The sequence below is a fragment of the Aegilops tauschii genome, chromosome 3 (assembly GCF_002575655.3).
Source record: "Aegilops tauschii subsp. strangulata cultivar AL8/78 chromosome 3, Aet v6.0, whole genome shotgun sequence".
Lineage (NCBI taxonomy): Eukaryota > Viridiplantae > Streptophyta > Magnoliopsida > Poales > Poaceae > Aegilops > Aegilops tauschii.
In genome coordinates, this window is record NC_053037.3 from 616699881 (window position 1) to 616719321 (window position 19441).

Consider the following 19441-nt stretch of genomic DNA (forward strand, 5'->3'; position numbering starts at 1 on the left):
GGCCCTTTCCGCGTTGTCTTCCTCTTCGCCGTGGAGGAAGGCACCGACAACGACGCGTATGCTCGTCGGAGACTGGCGGCTGGGGCGAGCTGACCTCGATGCGCTGCCAAGGCGAGTTCTCCATGGAATTCGCAGAACATCCCAGCGTTCTCGCTGGCAGGTCTCTGCTCTACTCCATGTCCACGGGGACAGTGCGTCGATCGTGGATCATGACCTGGGAAGCCGCGACATGACTCGGTTCGGCCCACCAGACAAGTACTACAAGCACGGATGCTGTCAAGGATGGGGATTTTGTCAACGCCTTTGAATGCGTTAGCCACAACCTCATGATCAGGTTAGGGATCTACTCTTGCACGCCTCGCCTATTCGGAGCCACACGCAAACATTTGTATGGATGGCATTGTGGAAAGAAACTTTTCTAGTTCGTTACTCTTTAGGATCAGCCTTGGTTTCTATTTGTCCTTAATTGCTTTGGGCTTTAGAGTTTTGCAGTTTAAGAGATGAGTGTAGAGCAGTATTAGATGTTCTGCAACGAGGTGGTTGCCAAGCGGTGTTTGTCTTTCAATTGTACTAAATAATTTGTGCAAACACTAGCTAGTTATTAGAACAGAACTCAACAGAACATAATTAGCAGCTTGGGTCATTAAAACGGATGATGGAATAACTGTAGCTGCGCCACAAAACTTTCATGGCCTTATCTAACTAGGAAAGGTTGCTGCTCTACCCGGCCATAGGAGGCACTTGCGCTCGTTTCACCATCGCGGGCCGTTAGATCTTTTTAGTGTTGTACATTTTGACTCTCTGGCGTCTCCCTGGCCATCCGTTCTCGTTCACGTTTGCACAGCCTCCAGGGGTAGATGACTGGTGGATCCTTTTACGTCCTTTTTACCACTATCCAAAGTGTTGAATAGATCTTTACTGTTATACATTTTGACTGCCTGGCATCTCCTTGGCCATCCGTTCTCGTTCGCGTTTGAACAGCCTCCAGGGTAGATGACTGGCGGACCCTTTTATTCACTATACAGAGAGTTGAGTAGCTTCCTCGGTCACTTCGGTATTTTCACAGTGAGAAAGCGCGGTGGCGACCAATCCCTTTCCTTCATCGAGCCCTGCGCCCCCTCCCTGTTGTCCTCTGCCTCCCCTGCTCTAGAAACCCGGCGCTCCCCTCCCCACGTTCGCCTTCCCTGCACCGCGCCGCCCGGCCTGCCTTGTCCTCCTCTCGCCCCTTCCATGATCGGCACGACGCGAAACTGACCGGGGACGTACTCGCCTGCCGCCCGCTGGAGAGGAGGAGCCTTCGCTGGTCCCGGGCCTGCGCACCATGGCGCACAGCGGAGGGGGCTGCTCCTCAATGGATCTGATGTGGTCTTAGGCGTTGCAGCTTCTGCAGGTCATCCCCACCGGGTCCGCACACCTCGCCGTCTCCCGCCTCATCCAGTTCTAAGACGCAAGTCCTCCATATTCTCCTGCAATCGATTTTAGCTATTTGCCTGGTTTAGGTGGAGGATCTGCCTGCTGCGTGCTGTTTGGCTGGTTAACGTGAAGGATCTGGTAGGGGGCGCACAGATGGCATTGTGAATTTGGAGAACTAAGGCTATCGTGTGGCGTACATTAGCTGTTTAGTATCATGTGCAAATCATATCTTGTGGGGTTAAACGTGTCATAAATGTTTTATGCTAATCACTTTTGATTTGTGTGTTGAAGTAGTAAGATCTCGAGACCAGTTATTGAATGGGCAGTAGTATCTTTTTTACCATGGTGTGAGACAATGTTCGACATGTATCACATGGGAGGCTTGAGAGATAAACTGTTAGCTGAACCATATATGTGTGTGGATGTTGGGGTGGGGTGGGGGCTGGCAATACTATCATGCCATCCTTACTACTCCCTCCGTTTCTAAATATAAGTCTTTATAGAGATTTCAATACTGACTACATACGGATGTGTATAGACATATTTTCGAGTGTAGATTACTCATTTTGCTCCGTATGCAGTCCGTAATGGAAACCTCCAAAAAGACTTCTACTTAGGACCGGAGGGAGTAAATAAGAACATGAAAAATTGAACCCAACTTTCCCATGCTTGCCATATATGGTAACGCTTGTCCTAAATTGCTTTTTAACTTTCAGGCTGGTGAGTTTTTCTATTCAGCTCAAAGAAGCGCTGTAGCACAAGAGGGGCAATTGGAAGCAAATCAGTTTGGTCAGAATTCACCGGAGAGTCCTTCCTTGGAGCAGGTAAAAATATTGTTTCAGAAACAGCATCCCTTCTTGCCCTGTTCTTTTATCTCTTCCTGATAGTTTGTTGGTCGAATGTATAGGATTCTCAATCGGCAGGTCAGGAATCATCTCCCCATTCAGCTATGCTACATATTCTTTGGTCGGTTTCGCATTTTTGCATTTTTGATAGTGACACTGAACCCCTTTTTGTACAAGCTATAAATAGAGCATCAGAACATAAACATCATGCTGATAGACCAGAAGGGGTTCAGTATCACTATAAAAAATGCGTACAGGCTTAAACAGGTCTATATGTCTTTTGCTTATATTCTTTATTGGCAGCTAGGCATGCTAATAGACCAGGATTCTAAAAATTGGTTCCTAAAGATACATGATGTTTATGTTCTATTAGATAATTTTATTCCTTTGTAATTTGGTTTTAAAGATATAGTTTCAGAATGTAGTCGTTTTGCATCCGTCAAGCTTGCCCTTGTTACAAATAACTGTTCTTTTGTCCTCGATTGTTACTTTCACAGTTTTTTAGCACTACAAGCATTATTGTTCCAGTTTTTTCTTTATGTATTGATCATGCCCTTATTTTTTCTGCCTTTGTAGCTGAAAGATTAGTGAGACAGACTGAATTCTGAACATGTATCATCTGTTCCATGTGAGAGAAATCGCATGTCGATATCATCTTGAAATAATCACAGCTGGGGGGACGAGGTTGGTAGCTGAGGGTGATGTGCAGAGCGGGAGGAAGGAGGTGTGAGGCTTGGAACTCTCCTTGTGAAGTGCTCAGGGACAGCGGTGAGGAGCATGGCAGGTGTCCAACCTGACCTCCTCGGCAATAGCAACAAGGGTGGCCGCGGCGACAAGGGAGGAGACGACAACCAGCAGAGCAATGAGATCGCTAAGTCTCTGATCCCGTCACTTCCTGCTCGATTCGCTTGGCTCCTGTGCTGATTTCTCTTTGGTTTCCCAGGTTTGTTGTGGTTGCAGAATGGCGCAGAGCAATTGGGAAGCGGACTATGGACATGATGTGAGCTATCTTTATGTGTTTTTGGGATGCTTTTGCTACTTTTTCTTGCTGTTCTACTTCGGTTAATTTCTGGTGGCCGGTCTTGCAGGCGTGATGTACACATCCATGACTATTTGCTCAAGTGAAACATCCAAACGGCCAACCTGTTCATGGTGGAGGGGGCCATGCCTGCTAAGTCCTCCAATTCGTAAGTATCCACTGCTGCTGCTTATGTTTGAATATACTTTATGTTTGGAAGATTCACAAAATGTTACTCCCTCCGTTCCAAAATAGATGACCCAACTTTGTACTAACTTTGTACTAAAGTTAGTACAAAGTAGAGTCATCTATTTTGGAACGGAGGGAGTACAAGCTTGGTCGATGCACTTTACTGTTCAAAGATGCATAAAACGTGAAGGAAGAAGTCACATTGTGATTAGTCGTTTTGATGATTGTACTAATTTATCTCTTAAGTTTGCTAGATTCTATTGATGTTTTCTTTGAATTTAAAAGGATCCTATGGATGGCTCTAAAATATATGTTCTAGAGAACCAAATATTTTCTACTTGACTGCTCTGCAGATGCTCAGGCTGGCGGCTGGGGCGAGCTGACCATGATGCTCTGCGAAGGCAAGTTCTCCATGGAATTCACACAACATTCCAGCGTTCTTGTTGGCAGGTCTCTGCTCTTCTCCATGTCCACGGGGACAGTGTGTCGATCGTGGAGCATGACCTGGCAAGTTGCGACCTGACTCTGCTCGGCCAACCAGACAAGCACTATAAGCACAGATGCTGTCAAGGATGGGGATTTTTGTCAACGCCTTTGAATGCGTCAGCCACAACCTCAAGATCAGGTTAGGACTCTACTCTTGCATGCCTCACCTATTCGGAGCCACACACAAACATTTGTATGGATGGCATTGTCGAAAGAAACTTCTCTTTAGTTCGTTGCTCTTTAGGTTTTGGTTTCTATTTGTCCTTAGTTGCTTTGGGCTTTTGAGTTTTGTAGTTTAGGAGATGAGTGTAGAGCAGTATTAGATGTTCTACGGCGAGGTGGTTGCCAAGTGGTGTTTGTCTTTCTTTTGTTCGGGGGCAAGCCTGATTGTGTGTGTTGGCGTTTGAGGGGTTCAGTGGGTTGAATTAGTGTTATTGTTATTCGATAGAAACACTTCAGAGTTCAGAGTTAGGACCTGTCATCTTTTGGCATGATATGTGTATTCTGATGAACATTCAGTCAAAGTGCAATTATTGGATTAAATAGATGTTATACTATTTGAGAAGAGTTATATGCCTCTGCTGTTGCCAGTTATAAAATGTGCCGTTTATTTGTATGGTATCTTGTAATTGTACTAAATAATTTGTGCAAACACTAGCCCGTTGTTAGAACGGAACATAGCACCTTGGGTCATTAAAACGGACGATGGAACAATTGTAGCTGTGCCACAAAACTTTCATGGCCTTATGTTATTTCTAACCTTAAAATTATAGACTGAAAATTTACACCATTGTTTTCACCTAGGGCTCCTTGTTATGGAGAAGGTGCTCTCGAGGGTGTAGCACACTCAACAAACATGGATGTGCCTTGCTACCCAAAGATTCTCCTAGTGATGTTCCTAAGAGGGCACCAAATGAAGAATCGGCGAAGGGTACAACCAGCAAAGATGATGCTGGGAACCTACGACCTCTGATAGCAACGTTGATGGTGCTTCACCTTCAGAGAAGGTGAGTCCGAATAATGTACTGTATATTTTTTACTCTCTTGAGATCATTGTCGGTGCCAGGACTGCACCATTGTGTGGTGAAATGTGTGAATTCCACTGAGCTTTGCATTGTTCATTAGGTTCTGTATGATTTTTCACTGGTATGGGGTGATTTGTCAAAGAAGTGGCATTGCAATATCCCCTAGACACTCATATTACCCACATAGAACATGTTCATGTGCTTCTGTATGTGCGAAGTAACAGTCTTGTGTGGGACTTGGAACTCAATAGAACTTATCTCTTGAATTTACATCATCATTCTTTAAGGGGCCATTTAATTTTGGGTTTAAAACCTGTCTAGCAAGTGGCTGGGTGTTGGATGGATTGGCCAAGCGCACAGCTAAAAAGGGAAATGTGCTGTCCATGACGACCCATACATACTAAAAGTAGTGCCACCTGGTCTCCGCACCCCACTGCCTTCTTTTTTTTCTCGAGAGTAAACAAAATGCATACCATATTTATATGGGAGGCAGCAAAGTGTGTTACAAGAATAGCCTCTTCACATTGCAACCAATGCCACAGGTCAACACCACACCACAAGCCTAAGAAGCTACTTTGTCACAAAATTTTGTAAACACACTGCTCCAGCAGCCATCCAAGTCTGGAGTTCATCACGAATGTGAATCACAAGAGCCGGGATGGATCACTGCTGTTTCCTAAGTTTCCAAACAATGAGGATGACCACCAGAGTCGAATTCCTTCTTGATGATCTTTGGTAAGGGTTTTCTAGATCTCAACCACAACTCCTCAAGGTAATCATCAGTAGCCACTAGCCAGGATGGCCACCTGGATCCTAAACTCCGTGAAGCATCTGTGGCTTGATTCCCAGAGTGTTGCGCTAATTAAATATGGTCCAGGTGGCTCAGTGTCGTTTCCTTCTGTCCTTTGATGCCTTATTTCACATTACATATAATCTGCAGCTCCAGCTGCCGCCAAAGGTCAAGAGAGGAGATCCCTCGTGTGGACTGAAACGCGAGAGGGGTTCGATCTCTCTTCCGCGCCAACAGTTCCCGCCCTTTTCTTCCCACGCTGGACTCTGTTTCCTGCCTGAAGCCCCAGCCCCTGTCTGAGGCGTCTTGATTTATCTAAGGCGGGCAGAATGGCGCCTAGGCTGATGACTTGGACGCCCTAAGAGTTAAAGTGGACGCCGTAGACACATGACTAAGGCAAGGCCGTCGCCTTGTGACCAGGGAGCGCCCTGACGCTTAGGCATCGCCTAAGCGACACCTTAGGGACGCCTTAAAAACCATGTTTTCCTGTCTCCTTCCAATCTTTCTTCTGTCAACTGCATATTTCACCCTATGGAGAATTTTACCTCCTCCCCCCTAAAGAATTGCAGTAAAAAAAGGTTATTTTGGTAGTAGAATTCAAATCCTGTTCCATCTCCAAACACAAAAACAACTACTCCCTCCGTCTGGTAATACTTGTCGGAGAAATGGACGTATCTAGATATATTTAGTTCTAGATACATCCATTTTTATCCATTTATGCGACAAATAATTTTGAAGGGAGGGAGTAGGTAACTAGTTCTTAACCTAGGCCCCTCCCCATGCAAGAAATAGTTGCATGTTTTTCATGGGTATGTAGCGCAACAAAAAAAATCTGCAATTAGAGGAACAACATGCATGACGTATGTTGACAAAATGAGAAACGGAAAGCAAGTTTGAAAGATGAAATATAGCCAAGTTCTTTTTTTCTCGAATACACATGAGGCCTCTGTATAATTGCATTAAGGAGAAAGAAAATATTTACAAGGAAAACCTGACACACCCCACTCACCCCACTGCTAGAACAGGGAAAACTCGTGCCTGTTACAAAAACAAAATGACCTGAGCTACCTCAAAAACTACCATTAGGTGGCAGCAGCTAACAGCTGCACCAAGCCCCTTGCTCCGGCCATGCATTAGAGGTGTCCTTCCTCCCAAATTCGTCTAAGCACCAGCTAGGCACTCGATGTAGCACCATTAAACACACAGTCATTTGATGCTTCCACAACATCCATGACCGCATGTGATCAGTGAGTTAAGCCCCTGTTTGAAGTTTCCCAGAGTCAAAGAATTGATTCTCAGCCACCAAGCACAGAACACATCATTCTTGGCGTGTGGTGAGGAGTCTGGTAAACCGGAGCAATAGAAGATGATGCACCAAACTTGTTTAGAGAAGACACAGTTTGTCAAAATGTGTTAGATTGTCTCTGTCTCTTGATTACAAAGACGTCATTGGCTCAGGTGGGGCAGACCCTTTCGTGCTAATCTGTCGGCAGTCTAGCATCTATTGTGCGCTGCTGACCAGAGGAAAAACTGACACTTCTTTGTCGCCCAAGACTTCCAGATAAGCTTCCATGGCTGAAAATAAACAGCCCATGGAATAAGGCCTTATAGGCCGAACTGGTTGAGAACTGTCCGGACTCTGTGAATTTCCGTGTTCATCTTGCACATCCGGTGGCAGCTGCACAACCGAGATCAACTCCCAAATGTGCAAGAACTCAGCCAGGGCTGCGACCATGAGGTCGCCAACAATGTCCTGCATCCACCTATTGTCCAAAAGAGCCTCCTTCATGGTCCACTTGTCCACTCTTCGCTTAGGGATTACCGGCTAACTGAGTCATGAACATGTACAGAGAAAGCAGCCCATGACTTATCCGGTTGTGTCTTGGGCAGCCATAACCATCACATCCTCTGCGCCAATCCTAAGGATTTTAGATCATGGATACCAAGCACCCCCGAGCTCTTTAAGGTGACAAACTTTAGGCTAGGCAACCAAGCAATGTCCACCATTTGCCTCTTTTCTACCTCTCCAAGGAAGCCCCGCCTAATTTTGTAAATCTCTTTGATGGTGCACGGGGGTAGATCAAGGGAAATAGTAAGACAGACCACGTGGAGGTCATGGCATGTTCCACTTGGACCAATCTAAAATCCCCGATTCATGAGGTCAGCCTTCCATCCCGGCATAAGATCGGCAATACGGTCAATGAAGGGCTCCACTTGTGCCTTGGCTAATTTCCTTCAGGCCTTGTTCGGTTGAGGTGGTTTTTGAAGGGGAATGGCAGGGTTTGAGGGGGATTAGATCCCCTACAAGCCAAAATCCTCTCCAATCCACTCCAATCCCCTTGGGAGGAGGATTAAACGAACAAGGCCTCAGGAGAGGGGAACACTGAGATATTTGAAGGGGGAACTCCTTGATTTCACAAGGCATGAGCTGCTGCACCAAATTAATGTTTTCCTCGGAGGATTGGATGGGGGTGACACTGCTCATCTGAATGTTAGTTTTCAGACCTGAAGCAACACCAAAAACACGGAGAATCTCCAAAATAAGATCAATGTCTGAGGCAACCAGTCTCAAGAACAAGATCACATCATCTGCATAGAGAGAAACTCAATGCCAGAGTGGGCGAGGGCAAGTGGTTGCAGGAGACCAGCATCACTTTCTCTTTGAATGATAGCATTTAGGACAGAATAACAGACAACATAGGGGAGAGAGGCCTGTTTGGTGCTGAAGTTCTTCTCTGGGCATCCCATTTAGCAAAACTCTAGTAAATGAAGTGTAGAGTAAGGCACTGATCAGGTGACACCAGATAGGCCAAAAACCATGGTGTTGCATTACCTTCAAAAGAAACAACCAAGAAACCAAATCGAACGCCTTGGCATGTTCCAACTTAAGAAGAATGCGAGGGAGTTTCCTTTGATGAAGGTATCTCCCTGTTTGCTGCACTAGCGTAAATATAACCAAGTTGTTCATCACATAGCAGAATAAACATGTATGATTTGTCGATTTCGGACAGCATGCAAGCATTCAGTAGTAAACTTCCACACACGTTGCATATGTACTCTATAAAAACCTAAAAGATCACATTGTCATCACACAAAGCTCCGGATGCACTTTTTAACCATGACTGTTGCTCATTTTCTGTTGCAAGTGGCATGGACCTAAGGATGAAGAGAAACAGCAGTATATGCTAGGGAAACGAAATCTTGCTTGAAGTTTGCGATGCCTCAGACAACTGATCAAGCCATTGGTTAAATTCATATGTATTAATGAACATAATCCAAACATAAAACCGTATCTTAAACCTCTATGATAATTAACTAGACAGATAAATTTATAGGCAACTTAATATGAAATAGTACTCAGATTTACAAATTATTAGCTATCTAAACCCAGTGGCGAGTGTGCTGAACTACAGTTAGGAAAATTAATGGTATTGCTAATCAACATGTATGTACTGGTACAAAATATTATAATGGGACGTGTTTTTCGTTCATATGCCTAGAAAGTAGAAACCACGAAGTTGGTAACCAATGCTATCAAGGAAGGGGACTTTGTCAACACCTTTCGGACCAGTAAATCAGGCACATAAGCAGCTGTCCGACGAGGGAACCAATCCTATCAAGGAAGGGGACTTTGTCAACACCTTTGAATGCGTCAGCCACGACCTCAAGATCAGGTTAGGGCTCTACTGTTGAACGCCTCACCTATTCCGCGGCACTCAAACATTTGTATGGATGGCATTGTCGAAAGAAACTTCTCTTTAGTTTGGTACTCTTTAGGACCAGCCTTGGTTTCTATGCGTCCTCAGTTGCTTTGGGCTTTTGAGTTTTGTAGTTTGGGAGATGAGTTTAGAACAGTATTAGATGTTCTAAGACGAGGCGGTTGCCAAGCAGTGTTTATCTTTCTTTTGTTCGGGGGTGAGCCTGATTGTGTGTGTGTTGGCGTTTGAAGGGTTCAATGAGTCAAATTAGTGTTAGTGTTGTTCTATAGCAATACTTGAGAGTTAGGACGTGTTATATTTTGGCATGATATGTGTATTGTGGTAAGCATTCAATCAAAGCGCAATTATCGGACTAAATAGATGTTATCCTATTTGTGAGGAGTTATATGCCTCTGGTGCTGCTAGTTGTAAAATGTGCCATTTATTTGTATGGTACCTTGTAACTGTACCAAATAATTTGTGCAAACACTAGCTAGTTATTAGAACAGAACTCAACAGAACATAGTTAGCAGCTTGGGTCATTAAAACGGATGATGGAATAACTGTAGCTGCGACACAAAACTTTCATGGCCTTATCTAACTAGTAAAGGTTGCTGCTCTACCCGGCCATAGGAGGCACTTGCGCTCGTTTCACCATCGTGGACCGTTAGATCCTTTTACTGTTGTACATTTTGACTGTGTGGTGTCTCCTTAGCCATCCGATCTTGTTCACGTTTGCACAGCCTCCAGGGGTAGATGACCGGTGGACCCTTTTACGTCCTTTTTATCACTATCCAGAGTTGAATAGATCTTCTACTGTTGTACATTTTGACTGCATGGCATCTCCTTGGCCATCCGTTCTCGTTCACGTTTGCACAGCCTCCAGGGTAGATCACTAGCGTACCCTTTTATTCACTATACAGAGAGTTGAGTAGCTTCCTCGGTCACTTAGATATTATCACAGTGAGAAACCGCGGTGGCGACCAATCCCTTTCCTTTGTCGAGCCCTGCGCCCCCTCCCCGTTGTCCTCTGCCTCCCCTGCTCTAGAAACCCGGCGCTCCCCTCCCCACATTCGCCTTCCCTGCACCGCGCTGTCCGGCCTGCCTCGTCCTCCATATTCTCCTGCAATCGATTTTAGCTATTTGCCTGGTTTAGGTGGAGGATCTGCCTGCTGCGTGTTGTTTGGCTGGTTAAGGTGAAGGATCTGGTAGGGGGCGCACAGATGGCATTGTGAATTTGGAGAACTAAGGCTATTGTGTGGCGTACATTTGCTGTTTAGTATCATGTGCAAATTATATCTTGTGGGGTTAAACGTGTCATAAATGTTGTGTGCTAATCACTTTTGATTTGTGTGTTGAAGTAGTAAGATCTCAAGACCAGTTATTGAATGGGCAGTAGTATCTTTTTTGCCATGCTGAGAAACAATGTTCGACATGTGTGTGGATGTTGGGGTGGGGTGGGGGCTGGCAATACGATCATGCCATCCTTTCTAGTAGTAAATAAGAACACGCAAAATTGAACTCAACTTTCCCATGCTCGCCATATATGGTAACGCTTCTCCTAAATTTCTTTTTAACTTTCAGGCTGGTGAGTTTTTCTATTCAGCTCAAAGAAGCGCTGTAGCACAAGAGAGGCAATTGGTAGCAAATCAGTCTGGTCAGAATTCACCGGAGAGTCCTTCCTTAGAGCAGGTAAAAATATTGTCTCAGAAACAGCATCCCTCCTTGCCCTGTTCTTTTATCTCTTCCTGATAGTTTGCTGGCCGAATGTATAGGATTCTCAATCGGCAGGTCAGGAATCATCTCCCCATTCAGCTAAGCTACATGTTCTTCGGTCGGTTTCGCATTTTTGCATTTTTTGTAGTGATACTGAACCCCTTTTTGTACAAGCTATAAATAGAGCATCAGAACATAAACATCATGCTGATAGACCAGAAGGGGTTCAGTATCGCTATAAAAAATGCAAAAATGTACATGTCTTTTGCTTATATTCTTAATTGGCAGCTAGGCATGCTAATAGACCAGGATTCTAAAAATTGGTTCCTAAAGATACATGATGTTTATGTTCTATTAGATAATTTTATTCCTTTGTAGGTTTTAAAGATATAGTTTCAGAATGTAGTCGTTTTGCATCTGTCAAGCTTGCTGTTGTTACAAATAACTGTTCTTTTGTCCTCGATTGTTACTTTCACAGTTTTTTAGCACTACAAGCATTATTGTTCCATTTTTTTTATGTATTTATCATGCCATTGTTTTTTCTGCCTTTGTAGCTGAAAGATTAGTGAGACTGACTGATGCTGAACATGTACCATCTGTTCCATGCGAGAGAAATAGCATGTCGATATCATCTTGAAATAATCACAGCTGGGGGGACGAGGTTGGTAGCTGAGGGTGATGTGCAGAGCGGGAGGAAGGAGGTGTGAGGCTTGGAACTCTCCTTGTGAAGTGCTCAGGGACAGCGGTGAGGAGCATGGCAGGTGTCCAACTTGACCTCCTCGGCCACAGCAACAACAAGGGTGGCCGTGGCGACAAGGGAGGAGACAACAACCAGCAGAGCAATGAGATCGCTAAGTCTCTGATCCCGCCACTTCCTGCTCGATTCGCTTGGCTCCTGCGCTGATTTCTCTTTGTTTTCCCAGGTTTGTTGTGGTTGCAGAATGGCGCAGAGCAACTGGGAAGCGGACTACGTCTACGGACATGATGTGAGCTATCTTGATGTGTTTTTGGGATGCTTTTGCTACTTTTTCTTGCTGTTCTACTTCGGTTAATTTCTGGTGGTGGGTCTTGCAGGCGTGATGTACACATCCATCACTACTATTTGCTCAAGTGGATCATCCAAACGGCCAACCTGTTCATGGTGGAGGGGGCGATGCCTGCTAAGTCCTCCAATTCGTAAGTATGCACTGCTGCTGCTTAGGTTTGAATATACTTTATATTTGGAAGATTCACAAAATGTTACAAGCTTGCCCGATGCACTTTACTATTGAAAGATGCATAAAACGTGAAGGAAGAAGTCACATTTTGTGATTAGTCGTTTTGATGATTGTACTAATTTATCTCTTAACTTCACTAGATTCTATTGACGTTTTCTTCGAATTTAAAGGGATCCTATGGATGGCTCTAAAATTTATGTTCTAGATAACCAAATATTTTCTACTTGACTGCTCTGCAGATGCTCAGGTGCAACCTGGAATGATTGGGTTTATGAGATTGGGTGGCAGTATAATTCTCATGCTGACGACAATTATTTTTTTGACGAGGATTCAGTGGTTGTCTGGCATGTGGTAGGTTTGTTCCCATCCTCCAGCCTCCCCATAGATACTTCATTTGGAAAACTAATGGCTTTGATTGTGGATATCATAGATATCGTAGATTGTGCCTCAACTTTGCTGCTAACCTTAGATCACCCTTTTGGCATCGGCACGGTTCACTCAATTTGATGTTGGAAGCCCTAGGTCAATACCTTTTCTATTTGATTTCTGCTAGGAGCGCTTATAACGTTTATTTTTCATGTGCTTGGATAAGAACTACTTTAAATTTATATCGTTGTTTGATTGTTCCTGCCTCATCTATCTTATCTGCTTGCTTGCTTCCATTTCGGCTCTAGCTAAACAGATAAAATATTCCTTTGGCCCAAGTGTTAGCTATGTATGTGCGTTTAGTTAAGTCTTCTTTGTATGGTCTTGTCAAAGCCTTGGCTGCAATGTTGTGTCTTAAACGCTTTCTAACTGAAAAGCAGCCTCTAAAAGTCTAAATGCAGTGTGAACCGAAATGGAAATTTTGGATAATATATACGTGTAAGGATTCAGTTTTGTGCTATTTATGATAGTCCACCGCATCTACCAGTAAGCTGTGCTGTTGAAGCTTTTGTTGATCAGATGATACAACCTTCTGAAGAAGATTTGAGGGGCTGCACTTGTTCATATAGGGTGCTTATAGCTTCTGTTCTTTCAATCAGGCATTTATATTTCTGTCTCTTTAGCAGATCGTTCTCATGTTACAGCAAAAGTAGATTAATTAGGAAATTTGCAGCATGTCATGTGTTGCAAACTGTTTTCACTATCCATGCACAAATGAGATACTCTCATATTTCTACAAAAGTACCTGAAGATTTGTTTGGTTTGCTCTGACTGGTTTTGATCATTTCAAACTACTCCAGAGCATACTGTTTTGCTCTCTCCTAACAGTGATGCCTTTCAGTTCAACTAGGAACTCATCTGTATATACCAAAGCAAGGCGGGAGCTTTCATCTGTATATACCAAAGCAAGGCGGGAGAAGAAGCAGGTGAGTGGCCTTTATCGTGTTTCTTTATGGCCCTCTCCTCTATTTAATGGTCGATACAGTGTATACCTTGAAGCATGTGATGTTTCTTTCAGTTTATATTGTGCCTTGCATCATTTGATAGACATATAGCTGAACCTCTTATTCCATCCCTCCGTCCTTGAAAGAGTGTACTTCCAACTTTGTTGGAAAGTCAAACTTTTTTATATTTGACTGTATTTATACAATAATACATCAACATTTATGCCATCAAATTAGTAGCATTAGGTTCATGATAAAATATATTTTCATCATATACCTATTTGGTTTCACAAACATTGATATATTTTTGCACAAACTTAGTCAAACTTTGAGATAGTTTGACTCTCCAATAAAGTTGGAAGTACACTCTTTCAAGGACGGAGGGAGTATGTAATACTTTGCTAAAGAAGAATATATTAACAGTTACTGTTTGAAGGATTTTTACTGCTTCAGATAGCCATTGCATAGGTATGGTGCTCTATAGATGGTGTATCAAAATGTGTTAATGATCACGATATGTTCAGCTTTTTCCACCACATACTCCTATTATAGTTTGCTCTGTTGGTTAGTTTTAAACATTTTTAGGCGCACATCAGTCAACATCTCCTGCGTGGCTTTTTAAACCTCAGTTTTGCTCTGAAAGGTCTGTGATGATTTTTTTCTTTAGTTTTGTGTTGATTCTGTTTTCTGTAGTTAAAATAAGTGTGGCGTTAGTTCACCATGCTGCTATTCATTATGGAGTATACGAATTTCACAAGAATAGGGTTGCTTCTTCAAAACTGATTTTATGCCTCTTGAAGCACCTTACGTGATTAAATTTACAAAAAAGACGTTGGTTAAGTGGCACCTACAGGCCAATGGGCAATCCAAGTATCACTTACTGTAACTCCAATCAACTGGAACGCTTAATTGTACTTAACTTCTTCCAAACATTAATGTTGATTATAGTACTGGATGGTTATTTTGCATCGCAATTGATGTGTGATTAGTAGCATGAGAGGTAACTCGGGCAAATCACTTAAATTTACCATGGCGGGTGAATATTGGTTTTTAGTTTTTATGTTTTGTTTTTGCGCAGATTGATTGATGAAGGAAACACATGAAAAAGAGGAAAAGAGCAGCTAAATGATTGATGGGGCCTGTGACCTATCCCTGTCGGTTCTCCTTTCCGCAAATTAAACCAATAATCGATATTGTCAGTTTGAGAGTATGCTGGATGTGAGAGTTAATGAAGAAGATCACTCATGCTGTTGAAAGTACACAAGCAGTCACTGTTAAGGTCTACCGAAAAACATGTAGGTGAGGCCATTCATGTACAGCACCTTTCTCTTTCTTTCTCCTTTTCTTTACCTTGATTCAGTCTGTAACGAGAGTGCTTATTTAGATTGTGCACATTGAGCAGAATTATTGGAGCAGAATTGATCTATCTCTGCGTTTCATATCATTTTGCTTTGCCCTTCTCTTGCCCCTTCTCTTGCACCAAAGAAAGAAATCTTTGTTTATAAACTTGCGATTTGGTATTGTTTTCTGAAGGCAGACCACAGATTTTCATGGTCATGCACATTTAGTGTTGTTGCCCCTTCTCTGTTCCAAAAAGACCCCATTTTCACTGAATAATAAATTGTTTTCCCTTATTACCTTTATGCTTTTCTCTCTCTTTTCCATTCCAAAAATAGATTTTATTTTGAACAAACGGCAAAAAGGTTTTGCTTTATTCTTGCAAGGATAGAGAGTATTTTCTTCAGATCGCCCTCTATCAAACTTGTGAGCATCTTTTTTTTTTAACTACAGTTCAATTTGTATGCTCCTATACTTCCCTTATCCCTAGCCTCTCACGGACCTATGTGAGTTTTCCCTTTACAGATATGTTTGGGAGCCTTTGTTGTAGCCAACAAATTGTTCCTCAGAAATTTATATTTAGTTCTGGTGATTGTAAAGCAATGGCTCTTGAAGTAGTTCCTCAGAATCTTCTACAGGACATGTTTTTGACAAAGTCTACATGACATATGACTAAGACAAGACTCATGCCATAAGGTTCTCCAAAATCCTTATTTCAAGCAGAAAAACCTTTTTACACAACCACCTCATTTTTCTCCAGTTTGGGGATGGCAACAGTTCTACTCACAATGGTGCTGCATGCTGGAAGTACTCATTATCCTGTTGGCTCTACTCTGGTGAGTTCTCCCCTATTGCCCTCTTTGATTATTTGCCTCCATGTGCCGAACCTGACCCCCCTTCAAAGTTTATCATGGTTTTAGTGGTAGTATCACTGGTTTACATTTTGTAATTTTCATGTTCGCTAGAAAGTGTTTGCTATGAAATTGAGATTATTGAGACGAATGTTGTTGTATAAGGTCACACATGTTTCTTACCTTTATAATTGGGTGATCAACTAATGGCCTTCGTTATATGGTGCGCTTCGATCCTCCCCCAAGGAATAAAGTCTGCATCGTCTATTTTGGTTTATTTAAATCCTTGCCAAATATTTTCTTTTGAGGAAAATCCTTGCAGAATGTTAATGCCATCATATGCTCTAATTCTCTGGTAGGCTGATTCGACGTGCTTATTTGACAATTCAACCGTTACTTACTAATAGTTCTTGGTACGGATGGCGTATGTAGCTATTGGGAATGTCTACTTAATCTGTGGTCATCGGCAGTTATTAGTAACATCTTGCATGATTATGTTGTTGCTAATAAAAAAAGAACAGTCAGTTCCAGACAATATAAGGCAACTGAGATATGGTTTTGACTGTGTCATGTTTCTAGCGTACTATAGGTTGATAGCATGCTTCTAAGTTCTACATAGTTATTCTAGTTGATTGTCTCTTTAAGTGTTGATGTAGGTGGATGTTGTTTGTGTAGATATTACATTTTGCTGGCATGATTTGACATTCTTCAAAAGCCTTTATGTCATCCGGGATGCTGTTTGGCTTGACATTCTTCAAAATTAGAGACTTAAAATTTCAGTTGGCTGATCAACCAACATGCAATTATTGTAGTATATCTATACTAACAATATCAGTTGCCCATTGTAAATTATTGGAGTGGCTGATGTTGTGCTGGTTGTTGGCAAGAAGGTTAGGATTAGGCACTAACTGTTTTCCTATGTTCATTGTTTGCGTGCTTATCTAATGGCATTTTGAGAATCTCATGTCCCTGTCATGGTATATTCATTGATCTCCTGTGTACTTATCTAAGCATTTGTTTCCTTTCGGGCCAATAATGAAATAATCTATGTGCAAGACTACAAGTACTCACATATATAATGGTTACAAATACCCACATCATTCTCAGTTCTAATTGACTTATTGCGCCATGGGCGCAACGGGTCATCTAGTGTTATTTATAACCTTGAAATTATAGACTGAAAAATTTACGCCTTTGTTTTCACCTAGGGTTCCATATTATGGAGAAGGTGTTCTGGATGGTCCTAACAAGCTCATAAACATGGATGTGTCTTGCTACCCTCCGGGTGATGTTCCTAAGATGGGAACCAAATGAAGAATCGGTGAAGGGTACAAGCAATAAAGATGATGCCGGGAACTTGACGACCTCTGATAGCAATGTTATCGGTGCTCCACCTCCAGAGAAAGGTTAGTTTGAATAATGTACTGTATCCCATTGTTCCTTTCTTGAGAACATTGCCGGTGCCAGGACTGCACCATTGTGTGGTGAAATGTGTGATTTCCGCTGAGGTTTGGATTGTAGGTTTTGTATGAATTTTCACTGGTATGGAATGATTTCTCAAAGAAGTTGTCGAACTAACTGAACCCAGAATTTAACGTGACATTGCAATTCCCCTTACAGTCATATTACACACATAAACAATAGTCATTACTCCTTTATGTGCAGAGTAACAGTCTTGTTTGGACTTGGAACTCAATAGAACTTATCTCTTGAATTTACATCATCATTCTCTATGGGGCCATTTAATTTTGGATTTAAGACCCATCTAGCAAGCGGCTGGGTGCTGGATGGATCGGCCAAGCCACAGCTAAAAAAGGCTGCCCGTGATGACCCACACATAGTAAAAGTAGGGTCACCTGGTTCCCGGCACGCCACCAACTTGCAACCCAGCGTGTTGTGCTAATTAAATATGGTCCAGGTGGCTCAGGGTTGTTTCCCTCTGTCCTCCGATGCCTTAATTGAGATGCAGAGATTAGTAGAATTTTCCTGTATCCTTCCTATCTTTCTTATTTCATCTGTGTATGTCACCCCATGGAGAATTTGACAAAAGCAGCTAACTGAATGACTACCAGATTTGGTTATCGCCTAAAATTCAAATCCTCTTCCATCTTAACTGGTTCTTAACTTAATCCCCTCCCCAAGCAAGAAATAGTTGCATGTTTTCTACAGGTGGTTGAAAGATACTAGTAGCTGAGTACTTCACAAATCTTCTGTGTCATGCAGCTCTTTTGTTGGGTTATCTTGAGACCATAATTATTTTAAATGTACATGACTGACACGTTGTTTAGGGTCCACGTTCTCATATATCCTTGTTCTTTATGTTGCTGTAGCATGTGGAAGATCATTTCCTTTGTTCTCTGAATTACATGCACTTTGGTGAACAAAAAGTATGATTGGTGTTCCTGGTGAAAATGAGTGAAGCTAGAAGATGCTATGAGAAGGAACTTGCCAAGACTATTTGAAGAACAGCCTGATCTCCTGCATGAGGGTAACATTTTTATTTTGTGTAATGACCTAGTAATTATGATAACATGACCTCATTGTTTGCAACGTAACCTAGTAAATGCTTTTAGGAACTAGAGTTCATGTGGACTGGAAACTACTTAGCATCCTTCAATGAATCAAAGAGAACATTATGCATTTTTCTTCAGTGAATGATTCACTTTATTCAGTATCATTGCCTGCTTTTTTATCATAAATTCTTCACGATTTATAATTAGATTATTAGTTGGATAAACCATTGTGGTAGAGTTGCCTTATTGCTTTCTGCAAATATGCAGCATAATCGGTAATATGAGGAGTCATCCTGTTACGGACAGGTATCAGGGGCAGCACTATAGCTGCAGGCCCAAATCTGCACACAGTCCGTAACCACACCAACAGCTGTGCCGTAGGCAGGCACATGCCCAATCCTTGGTGGCCAAGAAGTCCTAATTTATCCCTAGGAAATATACCTCTATTAGGAAGTTGTCTTTACTCTTTCCAAGATTTGGTTGCTCTCCAACTTATGTGATCACTCTGATCTATAATAAGGGAGGATAGGTTGTATTAGGGTTATCAATCAAGAAACAGAGAGAATTGTCCCAAACTGGGAGTTCAGAGCCTACAGTGTCGCGGCTGGGGACGAGTCCCTACGTGCGCCTGAGGGCGAACCTCGCTATCCCGTCCATTCCCACCTCCAACTCCACACGCGCAACGTCTTGGTATCAGAGAGGACCTTCCTTGGCCGCCCACCACCAACAGCCACCATGGCCGACCCTGTCACCACCGAAAACCTGGAATGGTCGGTGTCCAAATCCCCCCCCCCCCCCCCCCCCCCCCCCCTCTACCTGACCTCAAACCGCTACCTGAGCTGGAATGATGTCGCAACATTGATCCATGGGTGGAAGGAAAAAAAAACTACAGTTAGAGAAACAACGTGCATGACAAAGCAAGTTTGAAAGATGAAATATAACCTAGTTTTTTGCTGGAATACGCATGAGACC

General features: G+C 42.8%; 1 protein-coding gene across 22 annotated transcripts in view; it reads left to right on the top strand.

The window, feature by feature from the left end:
• Positions 1 to 311: 311 nt before the first annotated feature.
• The window catches only part of LOC109783444 (uncharacterized), a 42608-nt gene continuing 23478 nt past the window's right edge, over positions 312 to 19441 (top strand). For 9 of the 22 annotated variants that reach the window (XR_006671262.1, XR_006671267.1, XR_006671268.1 and 6 more), the window contains exons 1-17: positions 312 to 334; positions 2130 to 2237; positions 2321 to 2336; positions 2835 to 3258; positions 3347 to 3445; positions 3819 to 4090; positions 4756 to 4958; positions 11049 to 11156; positions 11240 to 11255; positions 11735 to 12166; positions 12255 to 12360; positions 12637 to 12748; positions 13665 to 13749; positions 14846 to 15066; positions 15631 to 15941; positions 17165 to 17362; positions 18287 to 18444. Coding sequence is in view for 3 of the 22 variants with exons in the window: in XM_073511352.1 (XP_073367453.1) it covers positions 11935 to 12035; positions 12104 to 12166; positions 12255 to 12356; positions 12637 to 12752; positions 13665 to 13749; positions 14846 to 14870 (492 nt within the window). In the remaining 19 variants the exon portion in view is untranslated. Of the gene's footprint in view, positions 335 to 2129; positions 2238 to 2320; positions 2337 to 2834; positions 3259 to 3346; positions 3446 to 3818; positions 4091 to 4755; positions 4959 to 11048; positions 11157 to 11239; positions 11256 to 11734; positions 12167 to 12254; positions 12361 to 12636; positions 12753 to 13664; positions 13750 to 14845; positions 15067 to 15630; positions 15942 to 17164; positions 17363 to 18286; positions 18445 to 19441 lie in introns of all 22 variants that reach the window. The other 13 variants (XR_006671278.1, XR_012205785.1, XM_073511352.1 and 10 more) reach the window with 13 other exon arrangements.